The 27,749-nt window shown below is 31.9% G+C and overlaps 3 protein-coding genes and 1 long non-coding RNA gene across 6 annotated transcripts; 2 read left to right on the forward strand and 2 right to left on the reverse strand.

Annotated features, from left to right (window-relative positions):
- Positions 1 to 1,481: 1,481 nt before the first annotated feature.
- Positions 1,482 to 6,618, reverse strand: LOC107955204 (multiple inositol polyphosphate phosphatase 1). 3 transcript variants are annotated; one of them, XR_005912550.1, is made up of 12 exons: positions 6,327 to 6,556; positions 6,109 to 6,196; positions 5,214 to 5,507; positions 4,814 to 4,972; positions 4,363 to 4,503; positions 4,182 to 4,238; positions 3,504 to 3,642; positions 2,922 to 3,026; positions 2,608 to 2,798; positions 2,312 to 2,353; positions 1,918 to 2,234; positions 1,482 to 1,785 (listed from the first exon to the last, which is right to left on the reverse strand). XR_005912550.1 is itself a non-coding variant. In XM_016890931.2 (12 exons), the coding sequence occupies exons 1-12, from the start codon at positions 6,455 to 6,457 to the stop codon at positions 2,000 to 2,002; spliced, it is 1,440 nt and encodes a 479-aa protein (XP_016746420.1). In that variant the 5' UTR covers positions 6,458 to 6,618; the 3' UTR covers positions 1,645 to 1,999. The 3 variants fall into 3 exon arrangements, 2 of the variants coding, with proteins under 2 accessions (XP_016746420.1, XP_016746422.2); XM_016890931.2 differs by having other exon boundaries at positions 1,645 to 2,004; positions 2,147 to 2,234; positions 6,327 to 6,618; XM_016890933.2 differs by having other exon boundaries at positions 1,645 to 2,234.
- A 4,786-nt stretch (positions 6,619 to 11,404) lies between these two features.
- On the forward strand, positions 11,405 to 12,936 carry LOC121216366 (uncharacterized). The gene is made up of 2 exons (XR_005912551.1): positions 11,405 to 11,741; positions 12,604 to 12,936. It is a non-coding gene; the product is annotated as an uncharacterized lncRNA (long non-coding RNA).
- Positions 12,937 to 21,845: 8,909 nt separating this feature from the next.
- LOC107955205 (ferritin-3, chloroplastic) lies at positions 21,846 to 24,258 on the reverse strand. Its single transcript, XM_016890935.2, has 8 exons — positions 23,738 to 24,258; positions 23,246 to 23,329; positions 23,095 to 23,155; positions 22,900 to 22,987; positions 22,575 to 22,636; positions 22,379 to 22,444; positions 22,220 to 22,283; positions 21,846 to 22,113 (listed from the first exon to the last, which is right to left on the reverse strand). Exons 1-8 carry the CDS (start codon positions 24,052 to 24,054, stop codon positions 22,064 to 22,066), a joined length of 792 nt encoding a protein of 263 aa, XP_016746424.1. The 5' UTR covers positions 24,055 to 24,258; the 3' UTR covers positions 21,846 to 22,063.
- A 2,607-nt stretch (positions 24,259 to 26,865) lies between these two features.
- LOC107956294 (uncharacterized) lies at positions 26,866 to 27,441 on the forward strand. Its single transcript, XM_016892000.1, has one exon. It carries the CDS (start codon positions 26,866 to 26,868, stop codon positions 27,439 to 27,441), a length of 576 nt encoding a protein of 191 aa, XP_016747489.1.
- The last annotated feature ends 308 nt before the right edge of the window (positions 27,442 to 27,749 follow it).

A 27,749-nucleotide genomic window follows, 5' to 3' on the forward strand; every position in this document is an offset into this window, starting at 1 on the left:
GAACGGGCGAACACATTCCCTAAAGATGTCACCTGGGAAAGCTTTCCTAACTTACAAAAGCGATATCCTACCTTCGATTCTTAAGGAAGAAAATCCCTTTGACCAAGGGTGTACTCGATACAGGGCTAACTTTTTACCGTTAATTCGATTATTGAAATGTCTCGTGTTAAGCCTAAAAATTGAGTTTTAAGAGCGTTTTGGGTTGTATTAGATGCTCCATTTTGATTAAATGTAAGGGGTTCACCATTTTAAATGAAAGTGCATTTACTACCTTGCTAGTTGTGTGGCTAATAACTTAACAAAATTTCAAATTGGTTGTAATGGTTTTTAGCTTTAAAAGAGCAAAGGTAGTGTAGCAATAGATTATGCTAAAATTTGTTGAATGAATTCATTGCTTTTTTTTTTCTTTCGATTCCTCTTTCTATTTTCTTTCTTTTGATACATTCACGATGGAGTGAAATTTATTAAATTCCATTTACTGAAGCTGTCAATTTTCAAATTCGAAAAATCAATCAACTTGTGACGACTTTTTGGATGGGATTCAAGCATTTGTGGGTTGAGATATCTTCATAGCATTCGAAAATCTATCCATTAGATTCGAAACGCACTTTGAATCACTTAATTATGAGTTCGCAAGCTCAAGTTATGACCGTTTTAGTGAAGATTGCGCGAGTAAAATTTATGAATAGGATTATTATGAAAATTACGAGTTTTAAGCTTTTAGTTTGAGTTTAAATCATATTAGTTCGATTTTTAGGCTTAATTTTTATTATATATTAACTCAATATTAATTTTTATTATATATTAACTCAATATTGTATTTATTAGATTTTATTATTTATTTATTTATTCCAAAAGTATTTTAAGTGAGGAGTTTTATGTTTCTTGGTTAAACAAGAAAGTCTAGTTTAAACTACTTGTCTAAATTAATTAGAGTTTCAGAATAGTTAAAAAGTTAAGAATTTTATTTGGATGTACATAACTAGCATATATAAAGGCCTCAATATTACTCGTGAAAGATATACATTGTTTTCATTAATAAAATTTTGAACTCTAGAAATCAATTTCTTGTGTAATTTTTTTTTATTTTTAGAAATAATCTTTTTCATTTTTCTTTAAGAAATCATGAATTTTTTTCATCCTTAAATTTGTCAATAATTATTTTTTAAACAATTAATTAAAATTGTTATTTAAGAGATTTTTATTTCAAAAATTTCACTTGGACCTTTATCCAATTATCCATCGTATCTATTCGAGTTCTTTTTCAATCTATCTTCCACTTTTAATTTTTTTCTTTATTTAATTATTATTATTTTTTCTTTTTTCTAATAGTTCATTGTTTTCAAGTCAAGCCCGAATATTTGTCGAACAACTTGAATACAATCATCTTCATCCGCCCCTCCTTTATCACTCTTTCTCACGAATTCTTGAGACCCAAAGTATCAGTGTGTCGCACAATACTCAGTCAAACTTGCAGCATATTCATTCATAAGTTGGTATTGCATCTGTATTATTTCTTCGAACAGTGGCCAAAGTTTCCAAATCTAATTTCATTCTCTCCCCATTTAAACCTCTGTAAAAAATTGGCTATTAAAATAAACTATTAAAACAAACCCTAAACTCTAAAGCATAAATAACAAGCTATTAAAACAAACTTTCTGCTAAGCGTTTCTTCAAGATTGGTCAATCAGTCACATAATCTATGCCTGATTTAAGCTAACATTCAACTCATTCCAAGATGCGAACACAGAGAGATGATTCCTCCACCAAAACAATACATGAAGCCTACACGTAAAGGTATTTTCCAATATAGATATTAATTCGCGAATGTATGCTACAAAGCTATGTCATTCCAACTATTGTTCGAAAATCTACTCCTACGACAAGAATCCTTCAATCAGAAAAGGAGTATCGTACCAAGAGATCTTGTGGCAAATTTTGTTTTGTGTCAGCAATGGAATCAATCCAGAATAGAACTCCGCTAGTCTGTAACTGAAAATCACACTAAAGAGTGGCAACAAGGGAAAAATTAAGATTTATACTTTTTTTTTCTTTCCTCGAAAAGCAAACTACAATTCAACTCCATCGGATGGTATATCATCATTCCCGAACGAAAAGAGCCAACGGAACAGTTTCAATAACTTACTGGTTTCAGGCTTCTGCTTTGGTTGATCAAGATTCACTTGGCAAAGGGTATTGTAATCATGCTTCAAGTGCGGACTTAAAATGCTCTCCTGAAAATGTGATGTAAAAATTAGGAGTGAAGTCATTATTTTCATAAACATAAAAGACGGAAAATTATCATACATACCTTGAAAACTTCAAATGGACAGAAATCAGTACCGCCACAACCCTATTCATGAAAAAAGGTAGCATGAGCATCAAACTGATTTGAAGGTAATGCATAAAACCTTACAAAACTGCATAAAACTGTAGCATGCATACTAAGTAACAAGAAAAATACAAGGTAAAAATTAAATTTTGAAAAAATGAGGCAGGCGAACACTGTATTTGGCAAGACTCTTGATATAAAAAAAACCTGTTCCCTTTTAATGGTATAACCATTGAATTACTGATCAGCAACTATGAAATAAAAGCATAACTTACAGGCATTGCGATGGGATGCTCGTTGTGTAGAGCTCGCACGAAGTATTTGCTTGAAGAATTAGCTGGGCAACTGTATAAGACCAGCATATTATTTCCAGCAAAAGGGGCCACAATGCTGCCTCTCCAGCTTCTGTTCTTGGGAGGTTTAGGAGGGAAATCCAAAGGCTCCTCCTTTTGTATTCGTTGGAAATCTGCAATGATTAGACGAATACCAAAATATAACAAAAAGCCTATACAGGTGCCCATGATCATGCCTATATGCAAACCAACGAGATCCTTCACAGATGCAACCATAAAAGGCAGGAAGCACTTACCAGATCCTTCAAGGAAAAGCCCAAGCAAGCATGAAAAAGGAACCACTGTTTCTGCATGTGCAAAACGCAATCTTGCCTTCTCGTAACTGCCAGGAGCTTGATTATCTAGGGGTACGAAGGAAAAGAGAAAAAAATAGAAGTCAAAAGTTGAGAAAAACCCATTATCAAACAACCTTGTACCTAGTAGTTCAGTAATCCGTAATCAAAAGAGAACTGTATTTAGTTATTTTAGGTTCAGCAAGCTCTCAAAGTATTGTTTGGTGATGAGACATATAACGCATGAACAAGAAGAAGAATGTTTTTTATTATTTTCTCCATTTTAGAATAAAAACATGTAGGAAATGTAGACAGTAGAAGTAAATTATGTAATGAATATGATGTGATGTTATAATGTAATATTTTCAAATGTGATTTGGTCCTGGCCATCCTCGGCCAGTAATTCCAAATACCAATACAGTACAGCAGCACTGCTGGATATAGTAAGAGTGCAATTGACAGACAATTCAAGGATAACTATTTATATAGATTCCTCGCTTATAGAGATAAGCAGTCTATACAATCAGAACCTCAAAGTACCATTACCTTCTTTAGCCTTGAGTGCTTGGTCCATGGATTGAATGACATCTTTAAGCAGAGGCACTCCCATTCGATAATTTAAGGATTTACCATAGCCCTTTAACATGAACACCTCTAAATCATCTGTCCACTCCAGCAAAGCCACCTAAATAATAGCATTTGCAGGTAAAAAAAATCATAAAGTAAAAACATGATTTATTAAAAAATTACAGCTGAACTAGCATGTCAGATAAAAAGGAATAAATCATGGAAAGTATGTCACCCAAATCAGGTATCTTGTTTTAATTTTCCCAACTTAAAGGTTTCTACATTTCTTAAGGAACAAAGACAAAATAAGCTAAACTAACAAGATGTTTTCAACTATGTATCTATACATGCAGAGTTCTGAAAATTGATATCATAGAGAGTAAAGAGGGAAAAAGAAAACTATCCAAAAGATTTAAGCTGCAAACTTATGTCATCTACAATTAAAGAAGGTTTATACTTCTGGCAAGCTATAGTAGAATCAATGTTTTGAGAAAAAATCTACATGCCAAAAATATCATGCCCTAAATACCAACGGTAATTTATGAAAAGTAATGAGGTATGCATAGAAACCATCCTCAATATTTCAAATGAACAATCCTAGCAGCAACAAAATGATTGTGCTGATTGTTTTCATAGAGTAAAGAAGCTTGAAAATACCTCAGTGGGACTGAAAAGACTACAAGCTTGATCAGTTATATCCAACAAGGTTGTTTCCTGCCACATCAGAAATCCAACATCCTCGACAATATAAATACAAACTTGAACTGATCAAATGTTACTGCTTTCTGATTTTAGAACGCTATGCACCATAAAATTTGCATGAAAAGAAGATAGCTACCTGTTTACAAAGAAACCAGAGAGAAGATATATCCTGTCTTGTGAAATTGAACTCATATCGCTTTGCCAATGCAGAGGTAATTTCAGCAATTATGGGTTCTTTCAGTTTAACAACAGCAGGCTCATGGCTTTTCCTAAAGTCCTGCATCCATATATCCAGTTTATATAAGCAAAGGAAATCCCATTAAATTAGAGAACATTGTCTAAAACTCGATGAAATTATAGCACAAGTGAACCATAACTCCAAACTTGCAGGTTGGACTAATATAAGAGATAAAAGGAATGGATCATGTACAAATAGAACAAATGTGTGACCAACTTAAATAGCTTAGATAATTTCCTTATTTGAGTAGCAAAAGTGAATATCATCACAGAGATGAGAAAAAATAATAATGCACAAACCATACTCTTGTGTTGGTGCTTGAATAATAAGGGAGAAACATCATTCATACCTTATAGGTTTGACAACAATCAAAAAACCTCAGGGTTATGTCACTTGCACGACTTTCACTTGTAACAGCAAAAGCTCGATGACGCGCCAGTCCTAGACTTCCATTGCCACTAAATAGCCCCATGCCAAATGCAACAGCACTGGTAGAAGCCCAAGGAACCTTCCCACAAAAATAAGAGAAAGAAAACGTATGAATCCTAACTAAATCAATAAGGAAAAAAACAAATATAAAGTCAAGCTTTCAGCTTCAAGCTATATGGATAAAGAAAAAGGGATGTTGCAGTCTCAGGCAGGAAATAAAGCAGCATCCATATAAATTCCCAAACAAAGAGGAGGAGGATTGTCTATGCATAAAGCATTTATATACGAAAGCAAGATAAAATTTCAAACACAGAACTCACTTGCGTAGTCTTTATTGGATACACATCAGGGTGGTATTCCTCATTAAATAAATCAGGAAATCTTTCCCTAACCCTGATTCCAAGTTGATATAATTCCTCTTCTCCTTTTGTATCTAATTCTCCACCCCTCAATTTCCCTTTCCAAGGGGATTCCCATTTCAGTAACCAAGCAGGAACTTTCTGTGGGGACAAATTCTTTTCTTTGGCATCTTTTAGAAGTTCCTTTATATGAGAAGCCAACTTTTCCAACTCTCTCATCCGCTTCTTAGTAGGAGAACGAGTTCCATGTCTTGCCTAAGAAATTTGAATTCACATTAGCCTGCCTTTTAGTTCTAATCTTGTACGGCATTCAAAAATTAACAGATCACATGAAGATATCAATGATCAAAAAAAAAATTTGAAAGAAAGAAAAGAAGCTGTAAAACAATGACCCTCAAACAACAATGCCATAATTATTGAGATTCTCCTATCCATCCAACAATTCCACAACTATGATTAGGAAAGAACATCAACAACATGCCTTTCAAACAGTAAGAAAATCTTAAAGATATCCAGTAAAGCTATCGATTTAAAACATTGCACAAAACTTATGCAACTTCTTCCATACATCATTGATCAAACTTGTTAGTATTATACTAATACAGTATGAATTTTAAAATGTCTTCCTAATTTCACAAATACTCGGGCACCAAATTTACAGATTTTCATTCTGGAAAAAGCATTAACATTACAGCCTTGCAAATTTTGCCTTTACACAAAGTTTCCCCTGAAGAAATGCACTATCAAATCACCTAAACTAACAAGGAAATTTTTCTTTTTCTTTCGATTCAACAGTATTTCTAGCTTTGAAAGATGATTAAAAAAATCAAATTTCATGAAAGTAAAATAAAATTACCACGAGATTTAAGTGGATAGGAGTACATCCAACAGGAATATCAGTAGGCTGAAAGGAATTGTCTACAATATCTTTCACTGCAGAATATCTGCTCTTAGGAATATAGAGGAATAGTTAAAAATGACAAAGATAAAATCGGATTCAAAATTTTTAATCATTTAAACTTTTAATAAAGATGATGAAATAAAGACTCAACGGAGAAGGCAAGAGACGGAGACCTTGTTACGGTAGAGAGGCGATGACGAACATCGAAATCTCGATCAGCTCTTGAATTAGAAACTAGCGTCAAAAGGAGCAATAAAACGGCGGCGGCCAAAGTCATCTTGTCCGGCAGCCTTGTTAGAAGCATAATAAGTTCAATGGAGGAAATGAAGTCCTTTTGGTTAATGCTTTTATAGACGTTGTTCGAGAACCGCCACAGCTGATTTCGTGCTTTGCGCAGTACGGTAAATGGATCAACTGAGCTATTTTTAGACGTTGACTTGGATTACAGTGGGGTTAAATAATTATTGACCATATTTTCAACCGCTTGATGAGGGTGTTATTAAAACTTGCAAAGCGGTTCCTTCTAATTTATTTTTGCCGCGTACCGCTGATGCTACTCAGCCCATGGAAAGTGGACACGTGGGAGAACCTTGGCTTCTTTGGTAGGTATAAATTCAAAGTCCACGTGGCAGTTTGACAATTTTTTGAAGTTAAATGCTCAATCGGAGCCTAAACTTTTGAGCGAATTTCTGAAAAGTGACGATTTTTTAAAATAATTATTAGATTAGGTTGATTTTTTAAAATTACGGAATTAGACTTAAATAACGAAAAAACTTTCAACTTCAGTTGATTTGCAAGAAAATGTTTCTAGCTAGAAATTCTTTCAGTGTATTGGCAGAAAAATATTTCCAACTGGAAGTGTTTTCCTTTTAAATTTTTTAGAGTTAGGGTTTTATTTTTTTAATAGGGTTAAGATTGTATGAATTTTAAGATTTAGGGTTTAGAGTTTAGGATTTAAGATTTAGGATTGTATAGGGTTTTGAGTCTTTTTTTATATTTTTAAGTGTTTTTTTTATAATTTTTTGAGATGTAAAGTTAATAATTATTTAATTTGATATTTCGAAGCATCTTATTTACACCAATCATATATTCGAATTATTCGAATTAAAAAATTTAATTCAATTCATAATCGAAACTCAAACTACTCGATTTGATTAAAATCTTAGTTTGTATTTTTTTTTATTTTTTTGAATGCAATTGAGTTTTGAACAATTTTTTTTCACGGGAGGTTGAGGTCGACCAGATTTTTCACAAGAGGCTGAGTTTCGAACGCTTGGATCACATGAGCTTCCTGGATGAAGTGTACAAACTAGAACACATGTATAATGTGTAGAGAAACGTAAACCTACTAGTCCCAGATGAAAGTATGTGGTCGTCGGTATCAAACGCTTCATTCAAGTTGTTACCCAATAGATCATTGTGTCGCAAACCAAAAGGTCAACCGACATCGACTCAGATACGCAACAATATGGATATTCGAAAGAAGACAAACCAACCGAGGTTATGTGGGTGGTGTAGGAACCCAGGGCATATAATGCCATCATGTCCACATCGACGGGATGATATAAGGACAACACCTCATTAACAGATTTATTAATTTTTTAACCGCAACCTATTTGTTGATTTTTTCATTCACACTAACATTTTGTTGTAATTTATAAACACACATTTTTATTATACTATAGAAAATCAATAAAATATACAACTTTGTTCTAATTTTCCCGTGCAAACTTGATTTAATAATACGAAATGGCAACAACAACCAATTTTGATGCAAAAATGATATTTATTTAAGAATATTTCATATCCAACATCGATACAATCTTATCAACTATAATTTAGCTAAATAATTAAAATTTACATGAGAAATACAATAAATAAATAAATCAATCCAATCCTCGGTGAGAATGTATGTCATATTGAGGTGGTCGATAGTTGCGAGCTGGATTTCTTCTTAGTTCAAGTTGAATACCGACCTCCTTGGGTACAGGTTGTGGTCTTAGCCTTTCATCTTTTTTGCATTCATTCGTAGTTGATTATGATCGCTTGCTCTTCGATTTCCATTGTTCTAAGAACAAGTGATTGTGAATATGTTCCACCTTGGTAAATCAATGATCCTAGAGGTGTTTATGACACCATTGACGTAGGGGTATAACTATATTGTGTCCTATACACCAATGGCAGAAGATTTAGACTTCTGGTCAATGCCCCAAACATAAGCGGCCTATACGTCATCATCGAATCCGTCGTCTTCTAAAACGTCGATGGCATCAGCGTGTAATATGCTGGGGACGGAGGTCCAAAAATAAAACCTGACATCGATGTAGAAATAGAAAAATATAGTGCTTGTAAAAATGACTAGGTTAGTATAAATACCAGAATAAGTCGAGCCATGCTAACTGGGACTGGTGTGGCCATTGGTGTTGGTTCTTGCATAAGTGTAGACGATGGACCCACCTCGGCAACTGCTCCAAACGCTGGATGCCTAGGCGCCCGCCGTGACCTTCTCATATGCGGTTGCTTATCCCCCGCCTCTTCCGCTAGCATATATGACTTCTATGGACCCTAAACCATGGCATGTATTTCGAATTGTAGGCTAACTCTAGAGCGATAATGGCCTCGCGAGTAGGTAAAAACTCATACTTATTGCCCCAAATGTTGATATATTGTGCGTGGAATGTAGGCCAATGCTCATTTGTTCTCCCCCGTAAGTTGATATGATGCAGAATTTCAATGTTTTGGGGTTCCGGCAAAATCGATTGCCTAAATCCGAACTGCCCCAACACTCTGTCTGACTTATGTATCTCCACCGTAGCGTACACTACCAATGGCATATTCACGTGCCAGATGTTGGGATTCACCAAGAATTTGGACAAGATGCATTCTTGAATTGCCGGATCGAAGTATGGCGTCCATTCAAACTATATTAAAATATTAAAAAATTTAGTTATATATATACTATTAATTTTTAAATCAACTATATTAATATTATATAATTCAAATGTAAAAAATACATACCTCCGCTTCCAATCGTTGGTCTAACAGAAGCCGTATATCATGAAGCTCATCCAGTAGTCCCACGTAACTCAACATATGGTTCCACCTATTGAAATAATACGTTAACACAATAATTTAAATTTTAAATAATTTTAGTATGGTAAATATATTATCTAATGAACTTTACCTTGTTACGGGTGAGAATGTATAAGGGTAGTCTGCTCAAGGACGTAAAAATGGCAGTCGGTACCACACCCATTATTGCAGTAGTAACATGCAACCATCGGTTTAATTTTTTTGTGGTTTTGTCACCCGACACCTCTCCCGGTACAACGTCACCAACATGGCTGACCCCAACTAAGTTCGACCGCTTCTCTAAAATCGACGAGTTTTAGCAGCCACTTTAAATGGACAAGATTTCGTGACTTATCGGGCATTAAGAAACCCCCGATGATCATATAAATGTATGCCCGAGCGTGTTGTTCTTTTTGGACTTCACCTGAATCTATATCGAACCCACCAAAATTTCTTCTTAACCAATTCATATCTATCCAGGCTCTATAAATCGTTTCCAGAACCCTCCCCAAAAGTTGCTTGCATACGTCTCTCCAATCAGCTGCGACAATTGACCCAGTCACTACCAGCCCATCCACTAGTAACCCGAGTTTTAATTACACGCCCTCAAGAGTGATAGTACACTCACCGAATGGAATATGGAATGTGTGCGTCTTGGGTCTCCACCTTTCCACCAATGCGCTTACAAGTGTGGGGTCCAATTTACATCCCCTACCCATAAGGGCCACATGCAAAAATTCCGCATCTCTCAAGTAGGGTTCAATTAAGGGTGATGGAAGAGTGGGTGGATTACGAATATACGTCTCCAAAATTCAATCTTTCGGCTATATATAAAAATAACATAAAAATATTAAATTCCAATATAACAAGAAAATATTTAAATTAAATTAGACTAAATACAATAAAAATTTTCTTACCATTTGCAATAGATCGACCGAAATGCGCTTGCCATCCAAACGAATTAGCGATTGTGCCATTGCTAATTTCGAAAAACACGAAATAAATTGTAATAGAAAAATAATTTAAGAAAATCTTAATATAATTTTAATAAAAAAAGAGAGTTGAGAGAGAAATAAAATTTGAGTGAGAAATTAAGAGAGATTTGAGAATGTGAGAGAGAGAGAGTTGAGATTGAATTGAAAAAAAATGAAATGAGAGGTTTATATAGAAAAATTATTATAACCGTTAAGGGGGTAGCCATCGGAGAAAATAGCCGTTGGGAATGGCCGTTGAGGAGTTGAAAGCGTTTTCGTTATTTCAACCTAATCTCATAATTTTACAAAAAAAAAAAACCAACCTAATCCAGTAATTATTTAAAAATAATGACCTTTCAAATAAACAACTAATCCTTTTTTTGGAGATCCAACCTTTCTTGGATCTACTCAAATTAGGATTAATGTTTATTTAATTATTTTGTGTTTATTTAATTTCATAATTTTTGAAAATAATAGTTATAAATATATAATACAGTGAATATTGATCATTATAGGTATAGTTTTGCTTAATAAGACTATGTATTTTTTGTTAATTTATAATTTAATTTTTGTATTTTTACTTTTAAGAATTTTTTTAAAAAAATTTTAGATTTTAAAATTCAAATATTATTCTTCACTTACATTGTTATGGAATGAGTTTTTTTTAATTTCAAAATTTAAGGCTAAAATACTAAAAAATCTCTCGAAAATAATTCGAAACTCAATTAAATCCTTGGTTGAAAAGTGCAATCAATTAAAATTTTAAGACAAAAATAAGAATCAATTAGACCCTCTAAATTGTAATTTTCGTTAAAACACCTGAAGAAGAATCGTTAACGTTCTGCTATGTGGATTAAAAATTCACGTGGTGAAACCCCATTAGTCCACACATTTTTTTATTTGTTTCATAAAAAATAAATGGAAAATGTAATAAATTTTATTTTATTTATATTTCTGAAATTGAAAAAAAATTAATTAATAGGTTAATATTTGGTATACTAATAATATATTTTTTTATTCCATAAATAATTTAAAAAAGATTTCATTTCTTTTTTAAAATATTTATTTTTAATATTTTATTTTATGTAATAGGACACTTATCGACTCTTTATGTTTGTAATTATGATATTAAAAGTAATCTATTCATTCTTAAAAAAAATTTGATATCAAATCTTCAACTAAAAAAAATCGTAATCTTTGTAAAAACTTTCAACATGTTTGGTTGGGGGAATAGGAATGCATTACCCCCAATTTGGTGGGCCCACCACCAAACCAACGTTTGGTTGGCTGTAAAAGGATTATAGCTTGATTCCATTCAGGCCTTATTACAGCTCATTCATTGCCCACATACCTGAATAGCTATTCCGTTCGGCTCTCTTTTTCCCATTTTCCAAATTTTGCCCTCCTTCATCTTCTCCTTCATCTGCCATCAAACTCTCTACACAATTTCTGCCCTCAAACTCTCTTGCCATATTTCAGATATTCTCATTCATCTTCTCCCACAAATTTGTAACTTTCTCTCCTTCTGTTCCCATATTTCAGGTAATGGCGTTTTTTCCTTATTTGATTTTTTCTTCTTTTAACGTTTCTCCTCTGTACTTTTTGATCATGTTCTTCTTTTTTTTTTAATTGATTGTTTGCTTAATGAACATTTCTATTCCCTCTCCTCTCCGTCGAATGCTGATTCGTTGTTTAAGAAAATCAATTTTACCCCCCTCAATTTCTCGCCTAAAAAATGCTCAGTTTCAGCCTCACCGACAACCACTCCCTTCCTTCCTTCAACTTCGGTAGAGGGAAAAACAAGCAGGTAGCCAATCAAGCATATGAATATTTGAGTGATGTTGCGTCTTCCTTCCCACAATCAACGCTTCCATCTCCTCATTCGCAATCTCTCCTCTTTTGCCTCCCAAACTACCATTTTCGTGACCTCTAAACAATTCCTCAAAAACCGTCCCCAAAAACCATTCTTTCTTCCCTCTAAACGATCCCTCTAAACGCTTCCTTCCCTCTCTTTCTTCCAAACCCATCCCCAAAAACCATTCTTTCTCGCTCAAGACTAATGAGTTTTCTTCTCTTCCTTCTCCCAGTGTTTCTTCCCCCTCTCCAAGAATTTTTTATTTTTTGCAAATACAGGAAAAAGGTTGTCGCTTGATTGTTTATTCAGTTCTTTCTCTATTTATCCTAATTTTGTTATATAAGGAGTTATTTTCTATTTTCTGGTATTATCTGATTGACTGTGTCATTGATTTTAGTATTTGGTTGGTTGTCTTATTTTATAATGTTTGATTTTGGAATTTTAATAAACTTTTGTTACCACTCGATGAGGAGGATAATAAAAATATATCTGTTTAAAAATGTATCATTGTTTTGCATTGAATTCAAGATGATCTCTTTTTGTGCAAAGGTGAAAAGAATATCTTTGATGATGATCTGATGAGACCAGACTAGGCTGAGTCATTGTTGAATGAATACGTTAATTGAGCATGGTGATTATAACTTTGTTGAAACATTCACTCTTTGGAGGTGAATGAAATTGTTGTGTAATGAACAAAGGCTAATGATGTCGTAATAGATGATTGGACCCAAATATTTAATAATTTTAGAGCATCTGTACCTCTTCCAAACATCATAGCATTCAACCTTCTCAGGTTTTGAACTTCTAATAATTTGTCTAATGAAACAATATATGAACAAGAGAGGAAACTCTAGGCAAGCTAAAAATTTCCTCTTCAACTAACTCTTTAGGGCTATTATTACATCTATCACTAAATTCAAGATCAAATTCAAACCTATGAGAGGTTCAAGATAACGTCTCAAGAACAACTACCTGTTGCAACAGATGCTTAATAACATATGGTTTATGACATATAAACTAATGAAATCATGTAACTTTTTGTTAATATATGAATATTATGTTTGGATGTCAAATATAATTTTTAAGTTATTTATTACTTATAATATTTTGTTTTTTTATTGTAGAATAATTAAATTATTTATTTTACTAATGATATTTTAGCATATTAAATATGTATTTCAGTTTAAAAATAATAAAGTAGATTATATATATTTTTTATAGTATTATATATTATGATTTTAGTAAATTCATATAATAATAATTATATTAAGAATTTTATTAAATTATATTTAATAATAATGTTAAAATATAGTTAAATTATTTATTATTTTTATTAAATCATTTTTAATAATAACTTTATTAAAATTTAATAACAATAACAATAATCATCTACCTAAAAAAATTTCTGTTAAGGGTATTCTAGTCATTTTAATTTTTTTCTTTATGCTATTACAACATCATTCTATTCAACCAAACACAAGAATACTATTACAGTGTTATTCCATTCCATTCAACCAAACAACTCTATTTCAATACAGTTCTATTCCATTACAGTGAACCAAACGTACAATTTGTTCATCAGAAAATTCTAAATCAAGTAAAACCAACCTGCAATCAAAACCATAACATCGATTCGACTGAAACATTTCAACTGTTGATTCGAAAAAAAAAACACTTTCCCAGTAAAATTCGTAAACACAACATTTCCGGTGAAATAAAAAAACCTTTCCTCAAATCTGAAATTCAATGCAAGAAGAATAAGAAAAGAATACGTTAAATCCTCAAATTGGGCCAACCTTTTAAAGGTTGTTCGTCGGATAAATTTTTTCAAAATATTTACATATGGGCCAACTTTTATAAAAATGTTTAAAGATTTTTCATTACTTCAGTCCAATTTAAGTAAAAATAAAGTGAATTAATACATGATTTATAATATTTGAATTAATTATTACTTAAAAATAAAAGAAAACAATAAAAACATAATTTGAGATTTGATATACAATATTTAAGAACTTATTTGAGTACTTTAAAAAAAAAGTTTGACTCTTATATGACCACTTTAAAAAAGTTTTGACCTTTATTTGAACTCATTAAAATGTATGACTTTCATTTTATCACTTTTTTAAAGGATAATTTGAAAGGTTTGATCTTTATTTGAACAATTCTTAAAAGTTTTAACCTCAATTTGAGTATTTAACTAAAATAGTATAGTTTGAAACTTATTCTTTAAACTCATGGTTGACGTTCAAAGGTGATGTGCCCTATCCCTTAAAATAGAAAAATTTCCATTTAAATCCCTTCATAATTTATAAAATTTTAAATTAGTAATTATAAAATTATACTTTAGCTCCCTAAAAATAATAAAAATCTGATTTAATCTTTTAAAAATTATAAAAATATAAATTATTAAAATAATAAAATTATATTTTTAATATCATAAATATATAATTTAATTTCCATACTTTAAATAAAATTTCCTCCTAATCCGGTCGACATGTCCACGAGAACTACCACAAATGTCTGCATTTTCATCTTCATAATTATTGCCGAAGTTGCATTTTCCCAGAAAACAAACTGTACCCTTGATTTCGAGTTCAAAGCACCCGCAAATTAAAGCAACGAAAATGGCGATTGGGGTGGATTTATCAACGAAAACGATTGTGGAACCACATTCAATGGCTACCTCAAAGCATTGGGGCTCGGAGCAAATCAAACCGGGTTTATATTCTTGGATTCAAGGGAGCAAACAAGATGCTTGAATTCCATGAAAAGATACGAAGAACATGTTCTGGTTTGTGGGATGGAGAAGCTAACATCAAGTGGTAGGGGATGCTCCGATTATTCGACGGCCGATGTTGAACAAAAACTGGGGAATGAGCTGCGGAGTTTGGGTGAAAATTGCAGGTTTCCTTCATGTGGTTTGTGTGTTAGAAACTGGGAATCCATTAAAGGAGGGTCACATTTAGAAGAGTCAAGGATTTGTAGGTTTTCTTTAGGTTCTCAGGAAGATGAAGAAAGAAGACAATAAGGTGGAGGATTTAATTGGTTTCTTTTTTCAATTTCAGAAATATAAATAAAATAACATTTAAAGAAAATATTTAGTTGAAAAGTTCATAGTTAAAAAATTATTTGTGGAACAAAAAAATATATATTTTAAGTGTACTAAATACTACCCTACATTTGTTATATTTTTGGATTAATGGCGTATCACCATGTAGATTTTTTAAATCCACTAAAAAAATTTTAACGACATACTTTAATAGAAATGACAATTCGAAGAGTTTAATTGATTGTTATTTTCTATTAATGATCTAATTGATTATACTTTTCAATTAGGGGCTAAGTTGATTTTCAAAATATTTATGAGGGGATCTTTCTGTACTTAACTAAATTTTATCTATGTTAACAATTAGATTTAAATTTTAAAATCTAAAAGGTAAAGAGACTAAAACCCTAAAAATAAAAATACAATAACTAAATTTTAATAAGAATATAAAGACTTATAAGAAATTTTAACTCGAGCATATTAAGAAAATTTGATGTTTTAAAATGCATAGTCATATATAACATTTTTTGAAATTGTTGGGTCTATATTGATAAGAGTTGGGTCAGAATAGGTTGTTAGTTTGGATATGAGCCGACCCAGATTAGCATATCAGCTTCACTAGCAACCATATGTATGGCGATTTTATACATCCAAATGATCCTAAGAATGAACAACAAGACATAAAATTAGGAAATATAATAGGAGAAAAAAAAAGACTTTTCTAATGAAATGATAGAAAAAATTAATAAAAATCATATTTCTAAAGAAGAAATTTATAAAATATCTAAATATAAGATATGGAGTTAAAGACATAGAAAAAATAAGTAGAAATACAGTAACAAAAAAAAATACTACAATATTATTTTTCTAAATATCGTTACACTGACGCTCTGATACCAATTACAAGGATACGAGAGACAATAGATAATGTTATAAATTTTTACAACATATAAAGTAAAAAAGGATAAAAGTTTTTACAAAGAAAGAAAGGAAAATAAAAAGGATGGTGGAAGTGGATAAAAGTAGAGAGGATGGTGGATGAGAAGTGGGTGGAGAGAGGTTTTCTAAACTTTTTTCGATGCCCCCTTAGGCTTTCTTCATCCCCCTTTTATAGAAGAGTTCTTGAATTCTATTTAATTTTTTTTGAGTCCCACACAGTTTTTTTGATAAAAATAATGTCTCATTATTGATTTGACATGGTTGTTTCCACGTTGCTTCTTTTTTTGTCTACATCTGGATGTCTTTTTCCAAGTTGCTTTCTTAAATGTCATTTTCCCACGTGGCTTCTCTTTTTTGTCTTCACTTGGATGTCGTTTGCCCAAGTTGCATCCTTGATATTTTAATTGGTTTTTTCCTATTGGCTTTTATCCTTCCTGAATATTAATTAGATTCATTTCCTCTATTTCATCTAGCTATAAATGAATCTATTGATAATCTTGATGAGTTCCAATTTTCCCACGTATTCTTGATTTCTTCTATTATATATAATGGAAAATCATCAATCTCCATGTTAGCTATCTTTTTTAATAGTTGCATGAATTCTTCATCTCTATCATCCTAAGTGTTTCCAGTATTATATGTCAATATTCTTTTTCCGTCAGTCCATAAGCTATAAGTTTTTTGTTGAAGTAAATATTGGGCATTGGTCATTAAATTTATTCCTATTTGAATCTGATAATAACTGAGATTATCATAACACTTGTCAATATTTTTTGTCAAGTATCTTTTTTCTTCTTTAGCTGTTGAAAGGTTGGGGACTCCTATCATTTTTTTAATGATCCAAAATTGATATGGCTAATAAATTTTTTCTTTTTCAGCTATACCAATAAGACTACTGATTTCAATATGAAAATAATAATAATCATCTTCATATATCATTCGTAGTAATATAGATTTAATAAATGCAGAAAAATCTTTTAATAAATGAAAAGAAAATTTTTGAACTGTTATTTCTTTAACAAAACCCCATTCAATACTGCTTATATCAAATGATTCATGATCAAGTGTAAATTTTATAGTAGGAAATTTTTCATTTAAATCGTTTGTAAAAACATAGGCTTGTAAAAGGTATTCTGAAAAAGTTTTTTGAAATTGTACTTGCTGTTTGCAAATAGCTCTATTTATTTTTGTAAATATTTCCACCAGTAAAATTTTTCTAGCATTATTATATAAACATAACCTAAACATTTTATTCATAATAGGCTATTTGTTCCTTTATTAATAAAATACTGAAATATATCAAGAAGATTGTTTATCTCCTTAATATCTAAATAACCTATTTCTAGTTCTTCCCAATCTCGATATAAAATAGATTTTAATAATAAATCATGAACTTCCTATTCTTTAGTTATTTTTTCAACTAAAAATTGTGTAAGCTTAGTAAGAGCTCTCTTGAAATTAGCTCTTTATTCAGTAATATGAGTTTTCTATATATCATTAATAAAATTATATAATTCTGATGGTAAGTTTGGATTATAAAAATCTTTATTTCTTGAATTTGTTGTGGTTTCAACAAATTTTCAGATGCACAAAATTTTTCTGCTCCTTTTATAATTTCAGCATAACCGGCTTGGTATGCTGAATTTGGATCTTGAGACCAAGTAAATTGACTTACCGGTTGTGGTGTAAATGATAAATGAGTTCCAACTGGTTGTCTTACCATTGGATATGGAATATAATATCATTGGTTAGGATAAAAAGGTACTTGAAAAGATATTGTCATAAATCCTTGATTAGGATTTGTCGATTTGAATGTTTTCCCTTTGTTGGGCCTTTTATGGACAATAGTCCATTCACCTACTTTCTCTAGAGGTTTTTTACCTCTACCCATATGGCCTGCTAAGATAATTAGCAATAATATTGTTAGTTCCTTTTACATATAAAACTTTAAAATTAAAAGTACATAATTCATTGTATCATTTAATTTTTCTAGGTACTGTTTCCAAACTTTTATTAGCAAGGAAATGTTTAACTGCCTGATTATCAGTTTTTATAATAAATTTTTTAGGTGCTAAATATATAAGAAAATTTTTTATTCATTTCTTTATTGCTAATAATTCTTTTTCATATATAACATAATTAATTTCATTTGGTTTAAATTTTTCGAACTATATCCACATATTAATTATTCAATATTTATTCTTCTAGCTTTTACAATACAACCCCAATAATTTTGTGAATCGTCTGTTTTTAAAACTAATTTATCACATTGTTTAGGTAAATAAACTTTTGGAATTTGATTAATTTCAAATTTTAAATTTTTTATGATTTCTGAGTCTGTTTTAGACCAGATAAAAGGTTTATCCTTTTTTAAATTTTCATATAACTTACCTATATTTTCAGATAAGTTGGGAAAGAAATTTCTTCCATAATTAATAATTCCTAAAAATTGTTGAAGTTGCTTTTTATCTTCAATTTTTTCAGAAAATTCTTTTATTTTTACTATAATATGATCTTGTAGTTTAAGACCATCTGCAGATAATTTTAATCCTAAGAATTCTATTTCTATTTTTTCTAGCTCTATTTTTTTAGGACTTAGTATAATTCCATGTTTTATAAATTCTTGAGAAATGATATTTAAATGTTTTCTATGTAATTCTAATGTATCTGAAAATATTAAAATATCATCTATATAAACTACACAAAAAATTTTATATTTATTAAATATAGAACCCATTCATCTTTGAAAGATTTGTGGTGCATTACATAATCCAAATCGCGTTACTTTCCATTGATAATGTCCATTAGGTGCACTAAAAGCTGTCAAAGGCTTGGACTCTTCTGTTAGCATAATTTGTCAGAATCCTGATTTACAGTCAAATTTACTAAAATATTTTGCTCGTTTAGCTTGATTAATTAAAACATCCTTTCTTGGAATAGAATAACCATCAAAAATAATATTTTGATTTAATATTTTATAATTAATAATCATTCTAACTTTTCCTCTTTTTATTTCTTACATGATTTCTAACCATAAAAGCTGAACTAGAATGTTAACTATTAATTGTTTCTATTAATTTCATAGAAGAGAAACACCTCAAACAAGCTCATGAATTTGAGAAGTAGACCCTCCCTAGGTTTGTTTTCCATTCAATTTAAACACAAATTTGAAGCTACCACCACTTTGTTCCTGCCCATATGATTTATCTTCCTCTCATTATCACAACGTTACTCGACTACAAATAAAATTTTCCATAACATAAAATGCTTTTCTAATACGCAATTACAACTATATATGGCAAGGCTAAGTACGCTCAAAAAGTGAGAGGATTTGAATAAAAATATAGGCTTAAAAATAGGTTTGGACCAAAAAATAAAGCTCATTTAGAAACAGGTCGAGCATTGAGTAATGCTTTTTTGGCCTGAGTCTGCTTCGGTTCGAATTTGTAAAAAAATAACCTATTGATTTTTTTTTTGTTATTTTTTTAATGTTTTGTTGTTATTTTCTTGTTGTTTTCTCACTATTTTGTTACCATTTCACTATTATATTGGTACTATTTTGTTGTTATTTTTTTTTGGATATTGTATAACTCTTGATTTATTGTTAATTTTGTTACTTTTTTAGAGGTATTTGCTTGATAAGTTGTACTTATCTTAGTGTTATTTAAGTATACTTATTTTTTCAATTTATTTTCAATTTGTTAGGAAATATTTATTTTAACATTTTTAGTATTTTTAATGTATTATATTTTTAAAAAATTATATAAAAAATAATATAAAAAATTAATATGGGCAGACCGGACCCAAGTTTTAACATTTTTATTTGGGTCAAGTTTAAGCAAAATTTTAGACCCATTTTTTGGACCGGGCCTAACAAATGGGCCTAAGATTTTGCTAGAACCTGACCTGACCAATGGATACCTTTATACGCAATATATAATATTACTCCATTATTAACATATTAAAATATTAATATTTTGTAGATCAATATTAAAAAATTAAAATCATAATTAAAACATTTGTATTATGTTCAACCTACAATATAATTTTACGGCATCTAATCATTATTTAAAATAATAACTGATAAGTATTATTAAAATATATTAATTATTTTGATAATTTAGTACTAATAAAAAATTCTTATTATTAAAGCATTTGTAGATATAATAAAAATCTGATACATTGTAAAATAAAATCTTCATTATTTAAATTTTTTATTTTCTTAATAATCAATAAATTGACCGTAATAATTTACTCGGGAGCTTCCGTAAACTTTGTTGATAGTGGTAAAAAGTTATATAACATTAACATTATTATAAAAACTAAAAATAAAATGAAGTAAAAATATATAAAATTAAAATTAAAAAATCTTAACGTATAAAGTAAAAAGATTAATTTCTTATCATTAACAATAATAATTTCTCTTTTCACCCATTCTATTCTTGTTTTTTTTTTAAAGTTAGTTTGTGATTAATAACCAAACCAATAATATCCTACAAAAAAAAAACCCCAAAGTAAATAATAAAATATTGTAGATTATATAAAGTAAAAAAATATATTTAATACTAATTAAAAAATAAAATTTTACCGATTTACTTACTCATGTGCTTTTTGAATTATCAAAAGAAACCAAATCATAAAAAAACACGCTATTGTGAATAGAAAAAGTTACTTCTTTATCAACGGTATAAAAAATCAACGACCATTCATATTTATTATTAACACTATTATTTTCATCATAAGGATTTTTTACTACACCATTGGTAACCGTATACAAATTTCTTTTCCTTTGTGTTACATCTTTGAACTTTGTAACAGCTCCGTTGAACATTACTATTTGAATTTTAATTCCGTAAAATAATTTAAATCAATAAAAAACTAAAATAAAAATGAAAATCATATAGATTAAATGGAAGGTCTAAAAAAAAAATAAAAAAAATAGGCATACATTTATATTACTTCATCATTAATTAATATAACTTTTCATCTTTCCTATCATTGTTATTCGAATATAAAATGTTACTTTCTTGATGGAACTATTACTTTACTCTGCTCATCATTTTTGAAATATTTTTAGTGTAATAATGCTAACAATCTCCTTTACTTTTACCAACAATTTTTTAGATGAACTTAATTAAATATAATTAACTATAAACTTAAATTTTAATTAATATAAAAATATAAATTTTTTTATATTTCAATTTTACATCAGTTATTATTATTAAAAAATAAAAGTTGCCGTGTGAATTGAATTAGGAAAAAAATTGTGACATGACTCAATTATTTGACTTCCGCATTAAATTAATCACCCAATAAAAAAAATAGTAAAATGATAGAACTATAACTCACCTCAACTCATTATACAAATTCGTTTGCCCCACAGTTACAGGATTTATCATCAGTATTATCATTAATTTTACTTTATATATATTACATTAATGAAATATAACTCAAGTTCTATTTCTACTAAATTATAATTTAAATAAGAAACCAGCCCACAAATTCAACTAAAGACGTCTTATATTTGTAGAAAAAGGAGGGAGTAATAAGAATAAAAGTATAGATTATTATTAATAAAAAAATATGTCAAATATTTAAAATTTAACTAATTAATTTTTAATTATATTTAGATGTTAATTGAGCAATATGATTGAAAAAAAATACTCTGGAGGCAAAAAAAAAAAATCATTTCACTCCCAAAATCAATCACCATTTTATTAATAATCAATAACCATTCTATTAGATTTATCACCTACTTTTATAACCATTCTTTCATACCCTCCTTTGAGAGAAGTATAAAAAAGGGTTTCATTTGAAATTACTCCGACTCCATTTTATTAGATTGCAAGCATATAATGTGTCGTCACCTTAATAAAAAGAAGCCTCTGCGTACCTATATTCTAAAGGTGCAGGAATTAAACAGCCATGACTAAAATGAATATTCGTGGGGGTATGAAATCTCTTTATTAACATAACAGGGCTTAAAATGATCCCTCGTCGGAAAAAGTTTCTGCACATTTGGTTTCATGCAATACCTCCCTCGCGGAGAAGCATCTGATTGAAGTGCCAGACCCCTGAATATCCACCCACAAATGTAATACATTAGTTAAGGCATAAAAAAGATATAGATGAAATCATGGGTAGCATACGCTTTTCGAGAACACAAATTTAAATTCATACCATGTCCAGCGCCCACTCTTCTCAACTGAGACACATGTTCAGCTATTTTCTTGATGGCCTCCACCTAAACAAAGCAAGCAAGGAACAGTACTATGAGAAATTGGTTTCAGATGTAACTTAGGGGCATATCCGTGGAATGCAAACAATATTGTATTTTACCTGCATAGATAAGAACTCGCTTTCAACGAAATCTGCCAGCTGCGCATCATGGTTCCGCAAAGCTATCTGTTCGCCAAAGCTTGGAAGGTTAGTTTTAAAAACAGCTGTTTGCTAGATTGTAAATAGTAAAATGGCTGTTTAACATGATTATTTTATCATGGTGATTTCATAAAAACGAGAGGCAGGAAAGTCTTACTCTGTGCAGGTGCAAGAGCCTCGCATTTGCTATTTTCTCCATTGACAAGGCAAACTCCATAGCTAAACCAAGGAATTCAATGCAATCCACATAAAATACCATCATCTAACGCTTATACTCGGCATTATCATGAATTTAACAAAATGCTGCATGACTAATTCAAAATTTTAAAAGTTCCATCGGACTTGGAAACTTCAAAATAGATTAATCTTGGAAGCAACATTGCAGCCATACAAATTCACAAAATATTTCCCTTACTGCAACATGTATCAAGTCTCATTGCTTTGTTCATGTAGATTTCTAAGCTCTAATAATTTCTACTCACCATGCAATGCATGTCCCTTCACGCCATGATCAAACTCCGAGAGGGGCAACGAGATTTCCAGCAGCTGCACTCTTCCACCTCTTTTGTTCTGATAACAGTAAACAAATGCAAACAAGGCAAACAATCACAGAGATGGCCGAAATTATATTAAACTGAAAACATAACGAAAAGGCAAAAGACAGCATAAATCAGAACCTGGTATCTCATCAATTTCTCAGCCTGCCCTCTGTCTCTTAAACTCAATTCATTGAAGAACCTGTTCAATAAAAAGCCTGAAATTAGCTCAACACACACACACACACAAATGGTATCAGAAATGTTCAGTGAAATCGAAAAAAAGAAATACTTGGCAAAACCCTCGAGCGCAACGTTGTCCCTGTCGAAGTAGGCAAACATAGCATGGTACCCATAGCAGATACTGTATTCAACACTGTCATCCCACCAAAATATTGTGAAAGGAATATAGAAAACCATCAGAACATAGGCATAAACAAGTAATTAACAAAGTAAAACGCAGCCAAACCAGCAACTCATCAATAAATCCATAGCCATCAGACATATGCCTAGATTCATGTTTACATTAAGCACAAATCTAAGAGATCCATTAATAATTTATTCTTTAAAACAACTAAAAAAGAATCTTGAGGATAATTCCTGTTTCCAAAAGAAATAAGGAAAAACATGAATAATCTATTTTTTTTCTCACACAAAAAGAACCGTCTTTTTGGAGAATCTTAGAGCTGACGCGATAAAAAAATGAAAATAAAACCCATTTTTTAATATAGATTTGACTTAAAGATCTACCAAAAAAAAGAAAAATAGAAAAATAGAAACTCACTTGATTTGTTGGTTGATAGCAGCTTCACACTCCTCACTAAACTTTTGACGAGCCAAAGAGACTTGAGGCAGAGTGGGGACAAGATTAAGCTCTTTCTTCACTTCCTCAAAGGGCTCAAAAACAACACCGGTTAGCGGCTTGTTCTCGGATCCCTTGCTTGCAAAAACTACAGCAGACCCAACTCCACTGCTTGGAGAAGAAAGCCGAAGAAATGAAGAAGAAGATTGAGCTGAAGGAACGGAGGAAAACAAGGGAAGACCCTGATGTTCCACCTGAGGATTTACCAAAGAAAAAGCTGGAGCAGCTGTCAACAACATAGCTGCAATGAAACAATATGAAACTTCTCTTGAAGAGGGTAACGAGAAAACAGAATTTATTAAACAGAGGAAGAAAAGATGGAAGAACTGAAGGGGTTTTGGGGTGTAGAGAAAGGGGTTTTTTACACAAATAGTATAGAAAAAAATAAATACTCAAATTGTATTTCAGAAAAAAAATTTATCAAAATAGGATACTTTTTCATTGGAGCCTATTAGATAGGCGTCAATGAATAAAAAATAATAAATTTTTTTTGAATAAAATATAATTTTATGCTTTTCTGGGTTAGTATATAATTCGTATAATACATAGTATTGGCGCCTATCTGGGAGGCGCCAATGGTAGTGCCTATCTGGGAGGCGCCAATGGTGGTGTCATACTGAGAGGCGCCAATGCTGTGATTTTTCCCTATAAATACCCCAACACAGACATAAATTTTACTATAGAAACGGAAGAAATAAGAAGGAAGGAAGCAGAAGAAAAGAAGGAAGGAAAAGAAGAAAAAAATTAGGTATTTTGGTTTTTCTTTTTCAATAGAATGTAGAGTCTTGTTAGTAATTTTATTATTTAAAAGTTATTTTGTCATGTTATTAATTTTGTTAGCTTCTAAATGAAAAATTTTGCATTAAAATTTTTATGTAATTTGTTTACATTTTGAAACTGTTTTAAGAAATTTGAAATTCTTTTTTACAGATCTAGTATTGAAAATGGAGAATCAGTTTTTTGTATGCGTTTATTTCGATGGAGAAATTTTGACAGCAACTGTGAGATGTATATTGAATGTCGCAAACAAGTAGCAATGAGATTTGATAGAAATATCTCGTTTGATGATATGAAGGAAAAAATTAGTGAAAAAATTTATAGACGTTGTGGGAGAAGGATATCAAAAGTTTTCTACAAGTTTCCAGTTTCAAGAGATCCAATAAAATTTACCGAAATGGAACTTGTAGATGATGAAGACGTGGAGACAATGGTCGCTTTTTATTGTGGGACTGAGAGTAACAAAAATGCACCGATTCAGTTATTTGCGGAGTTAGCCAATGTGGAGGCAACTGAAGATCCCACTCCATTAGGTGAAGAAGATGGAGTTGAAGCGCCGTGTATGGTGGTTCCGGTATCGTATGTTGATAGTCAATCACCTATACATGAAATAAATATTGATCTTAATGCTGCAGCCGAGACTGATGTGGTTGGTGATGATGTATACTATAGTAGTGATCCTGTTGATTACGAAGTGGATAGTGAGAGTGATCCTGACGCAGACGAGGTCCCGGATGATATTGATGACGAAGGCGTGAATGAGGATGGAAACGTTAATGCGTCTTCAGTCGGAAACCAGATTCGTCGTATTGTGATACACAATAATCCTGGGGCACACATGTCTCGGATAGACCCCGATCTGGCATGGGCAGCTGAGTTTCTGGAGTACCCTGAAATACCACATGCTTACCGAATGGACGTATATTCTGATCCAGATGAGTTACGCGTGGGCTAGAGATTTGAAAGTAAGGAAGAATGCATGTTTGCGATTAAGCGGTATAGCATGAATATATCAGTAGATTACAAAGTCATCGACTCTAAACCAACATTATATATTGGAGAGTGTTGGAGGTCGGCAGAAGGCTGCAATTGTCGGATACGAGCTGCATTTATGCAGAAGTCGCAGATGTGGGAGATACGAAAATTTGTTGGGCCCCACACATGTACTTCAACACGTATGACAGAAGATCATCGAAAACTTGACTCCAAAACTATCTGTACATGTATCATGCCAATGGTGAAAGACATGCCGACCATTAAAGTTTCGGTACTGATTGCTAAAATATAAGCACGATTCCAGTATCGAGTATCATACCGGAAGGCATGGATAGCTAAACAGATGGCAATGGAGCAATTGTACGGAGATTTCGATGCATCATACAATGAATTACAGGGATGGATAGTCGCCATGAGGGAACACGTACCGGGGACTGTAATTGAGTTGCAGACACGATCTTATTATGGGCCAAATGACCAACTACAATCGAGAAAAAGAATTTTCCATCGGATTTTCTGGACTTTTGATCAATGTGTGCGCGCAATTCCGCACTGCAAACCATTTGTGCAAGTAGATGGAACCTGGCTATATGGAAAATACACACAGATCTTACTTCTTGCGGTTGCTCAAGACGGCAACAGGAACGTACTCCTGATAGCATTTGCCATTGTCGATAAGGAGAACATGGAATCGTGGGAGTTCTTTCTTACCAACTTACGGAGGTATGTGATTAGCAATGATAATATTTGCATCATTTTCGATAGAGGGAAAGGATTAATTGCAGCCATTAGGCGTTCTGGTGTACCGTGGAGATCTGTTTACTGCATCCAGCACATCGCGGCTAACTTCCAGCGAGATTATAAGAATGCAGACTGGAAGAGACAAGTTGTGAGAATGAGTAAAGAATTACCTTATCTTTTAAATATAAGTTTTAATGTTTTAGAGCAATACTGTAATTTAAAATTTTTTTAATACATATGCAGCGTACGAGCTAGAGCCACACATTTTTCGCCAAAGAATGGCCCGGCTTGAGAGTGACATGGAGGGTCAAACCAACACATCTTTCCGGCAGTGGCTGGGTACCATGGAGCCGTGACAATGGGCTCAATTTTTTGACGAGGGCTTTCGTTATGGTCAAATGACTACAAACTTAATGGAGGGGATCAACGCTGTGTTATTAAAAACACGACATCTTCCAATTTCATCTGTCTTCTCGGCAACGTTCTACAGGTTGGCTACCTTGATGCCAAGAATGGGTCAGCAACAAGTGAACTAGATGGAGGCGGGACATGTCTTTGTCGAATGCATTAGGGATGCAATGTTTGTAAACCGTCGAATGGCGAGGTCGATAACAGTAGAAGTATATTCACGACATAATGAAACGTTTCGAGTTACAGAGACCATCGGTTGTCGACCTAGTATACCACCTAGGTCCTACAGAGTTGATCTCCAAAATAGACGGTGCGATTGCAGGAGGTTTCAAACACTTCATTTTCCATGTGCACACGTCGTGGCAGCTTGTGCTAAAGTTGAGCTCAATGTAGAACTATTTATCGATGAAGTGTACACCATCGAACGCACGTTGCGTGTATGGGAAAATGAGTTCCCCGTGCTTCCTGACCTATCTACTTTGGAGGTACCTCCGATGACCTTCGAGCTAGTCCCAGACATAAGGTTGCGTAGAAACCTGAAAGGTCGTCCGCAATCATCCAGAATCCATAACGAAATGGACATTAGGGAGAAATCTGACGGGAATTTGTGTGGCGTATGCAGATTACCCGGTCATAATCGGAGTAAATGCCCTCTCCGAAACTACCATGTTGGACAATCGTCTCAATCGGGTAGAAATTGATATGTACTTCATTACATAAATATGGTTTGAATCACAAAATTGTCTACAATTTGTTGCAGTTATGGAGACATTTTTAAACCATTATAATTTTATTTAGATAAGAACTATCATTACATAAATATAAGGTTGTTTATTACAAAAACCCCTAAAATTGATGGTTTGATGGTGTGGTTCTAGGGGTATATTTTTGTGGAGCTCGACGCTCACGTTGTGGGCGATTACGGTTATCAACATTCTCCTCAACAGTATGTTGGGGTGTGTGAAACATAGATGAATAATCATATGTCTCAAATGCCATCGATGAACTT

The sequence above is a fragment of the Gossypium hirsutum genome, chromosome D04, assembly GCF_007990345.1.
Source record: "Gossypium hirsutum isolate 1008001.06 chromosome D04, Gossypium_hirsutum_v2.1, whole genome shotgun sequence".
Lineage (NCBI taxonomy): Eukaryota > Viridiplantae > Streptophyta > Magnoliopsida > Malvales > Malvaceae > Gossypium > Gossypium hirsutum.

Excerpts from the sequence above, each read along its gene's own strand:
- LOC107955205 (XM_016890935.2), bottom strand. The coding sequence starts at position 24,054 with ATGTTGTTGACAGCTGCTCCAGCTTTTTCTTTGGTAAATCCTCAGGTG. Across the intron at positions 22,988-23,094 it reads AGAAATTGATGAGATACCAG|AACAAAAGAGGTGGAAGAGT; the intron begins GTTCTGATTTAT and ends TACTGTTATCAG. Across the intron at positions 22,637-22,899 it reads GAAGGGACATGCATTGCATG|CTATGGAGTTTGCCTTGTCA; the intron begins GTGAGTAGAAAT and ends TCCTTGGTTTAG.
- LOC107956294 (XM_016892000.1), top strand. The coding sequence starts at position 26,866 with ATGGAGGCGGGACATGTCTTTGTCGAATGCATTAGGGATGCAATGTTT.
- LOC107955204 (XM_016890933.2), bottom strand. The coding sequence starts at position 6,457 with ATGCTTCTAACAAGGCTGCCGGACAAGATGACTTTGGCCGCCGCCGTT. Across the intron at positions 4,973-5,213 it reads ATCCAATAAAGACTACGCAA|GTTCCTTGGGCTTCTACCAG; the intron begins GTGAGTTCTGTG and ends TTTTGTGGGAAG. Across the intron at positions 2,799-2,921 it reads GCTTTTCCTTGAAGGATCTG|ATTTCCAACGAATACAAAAG; the intron begins GTAAGTGCTTCC and ends TAATCATTGCAG.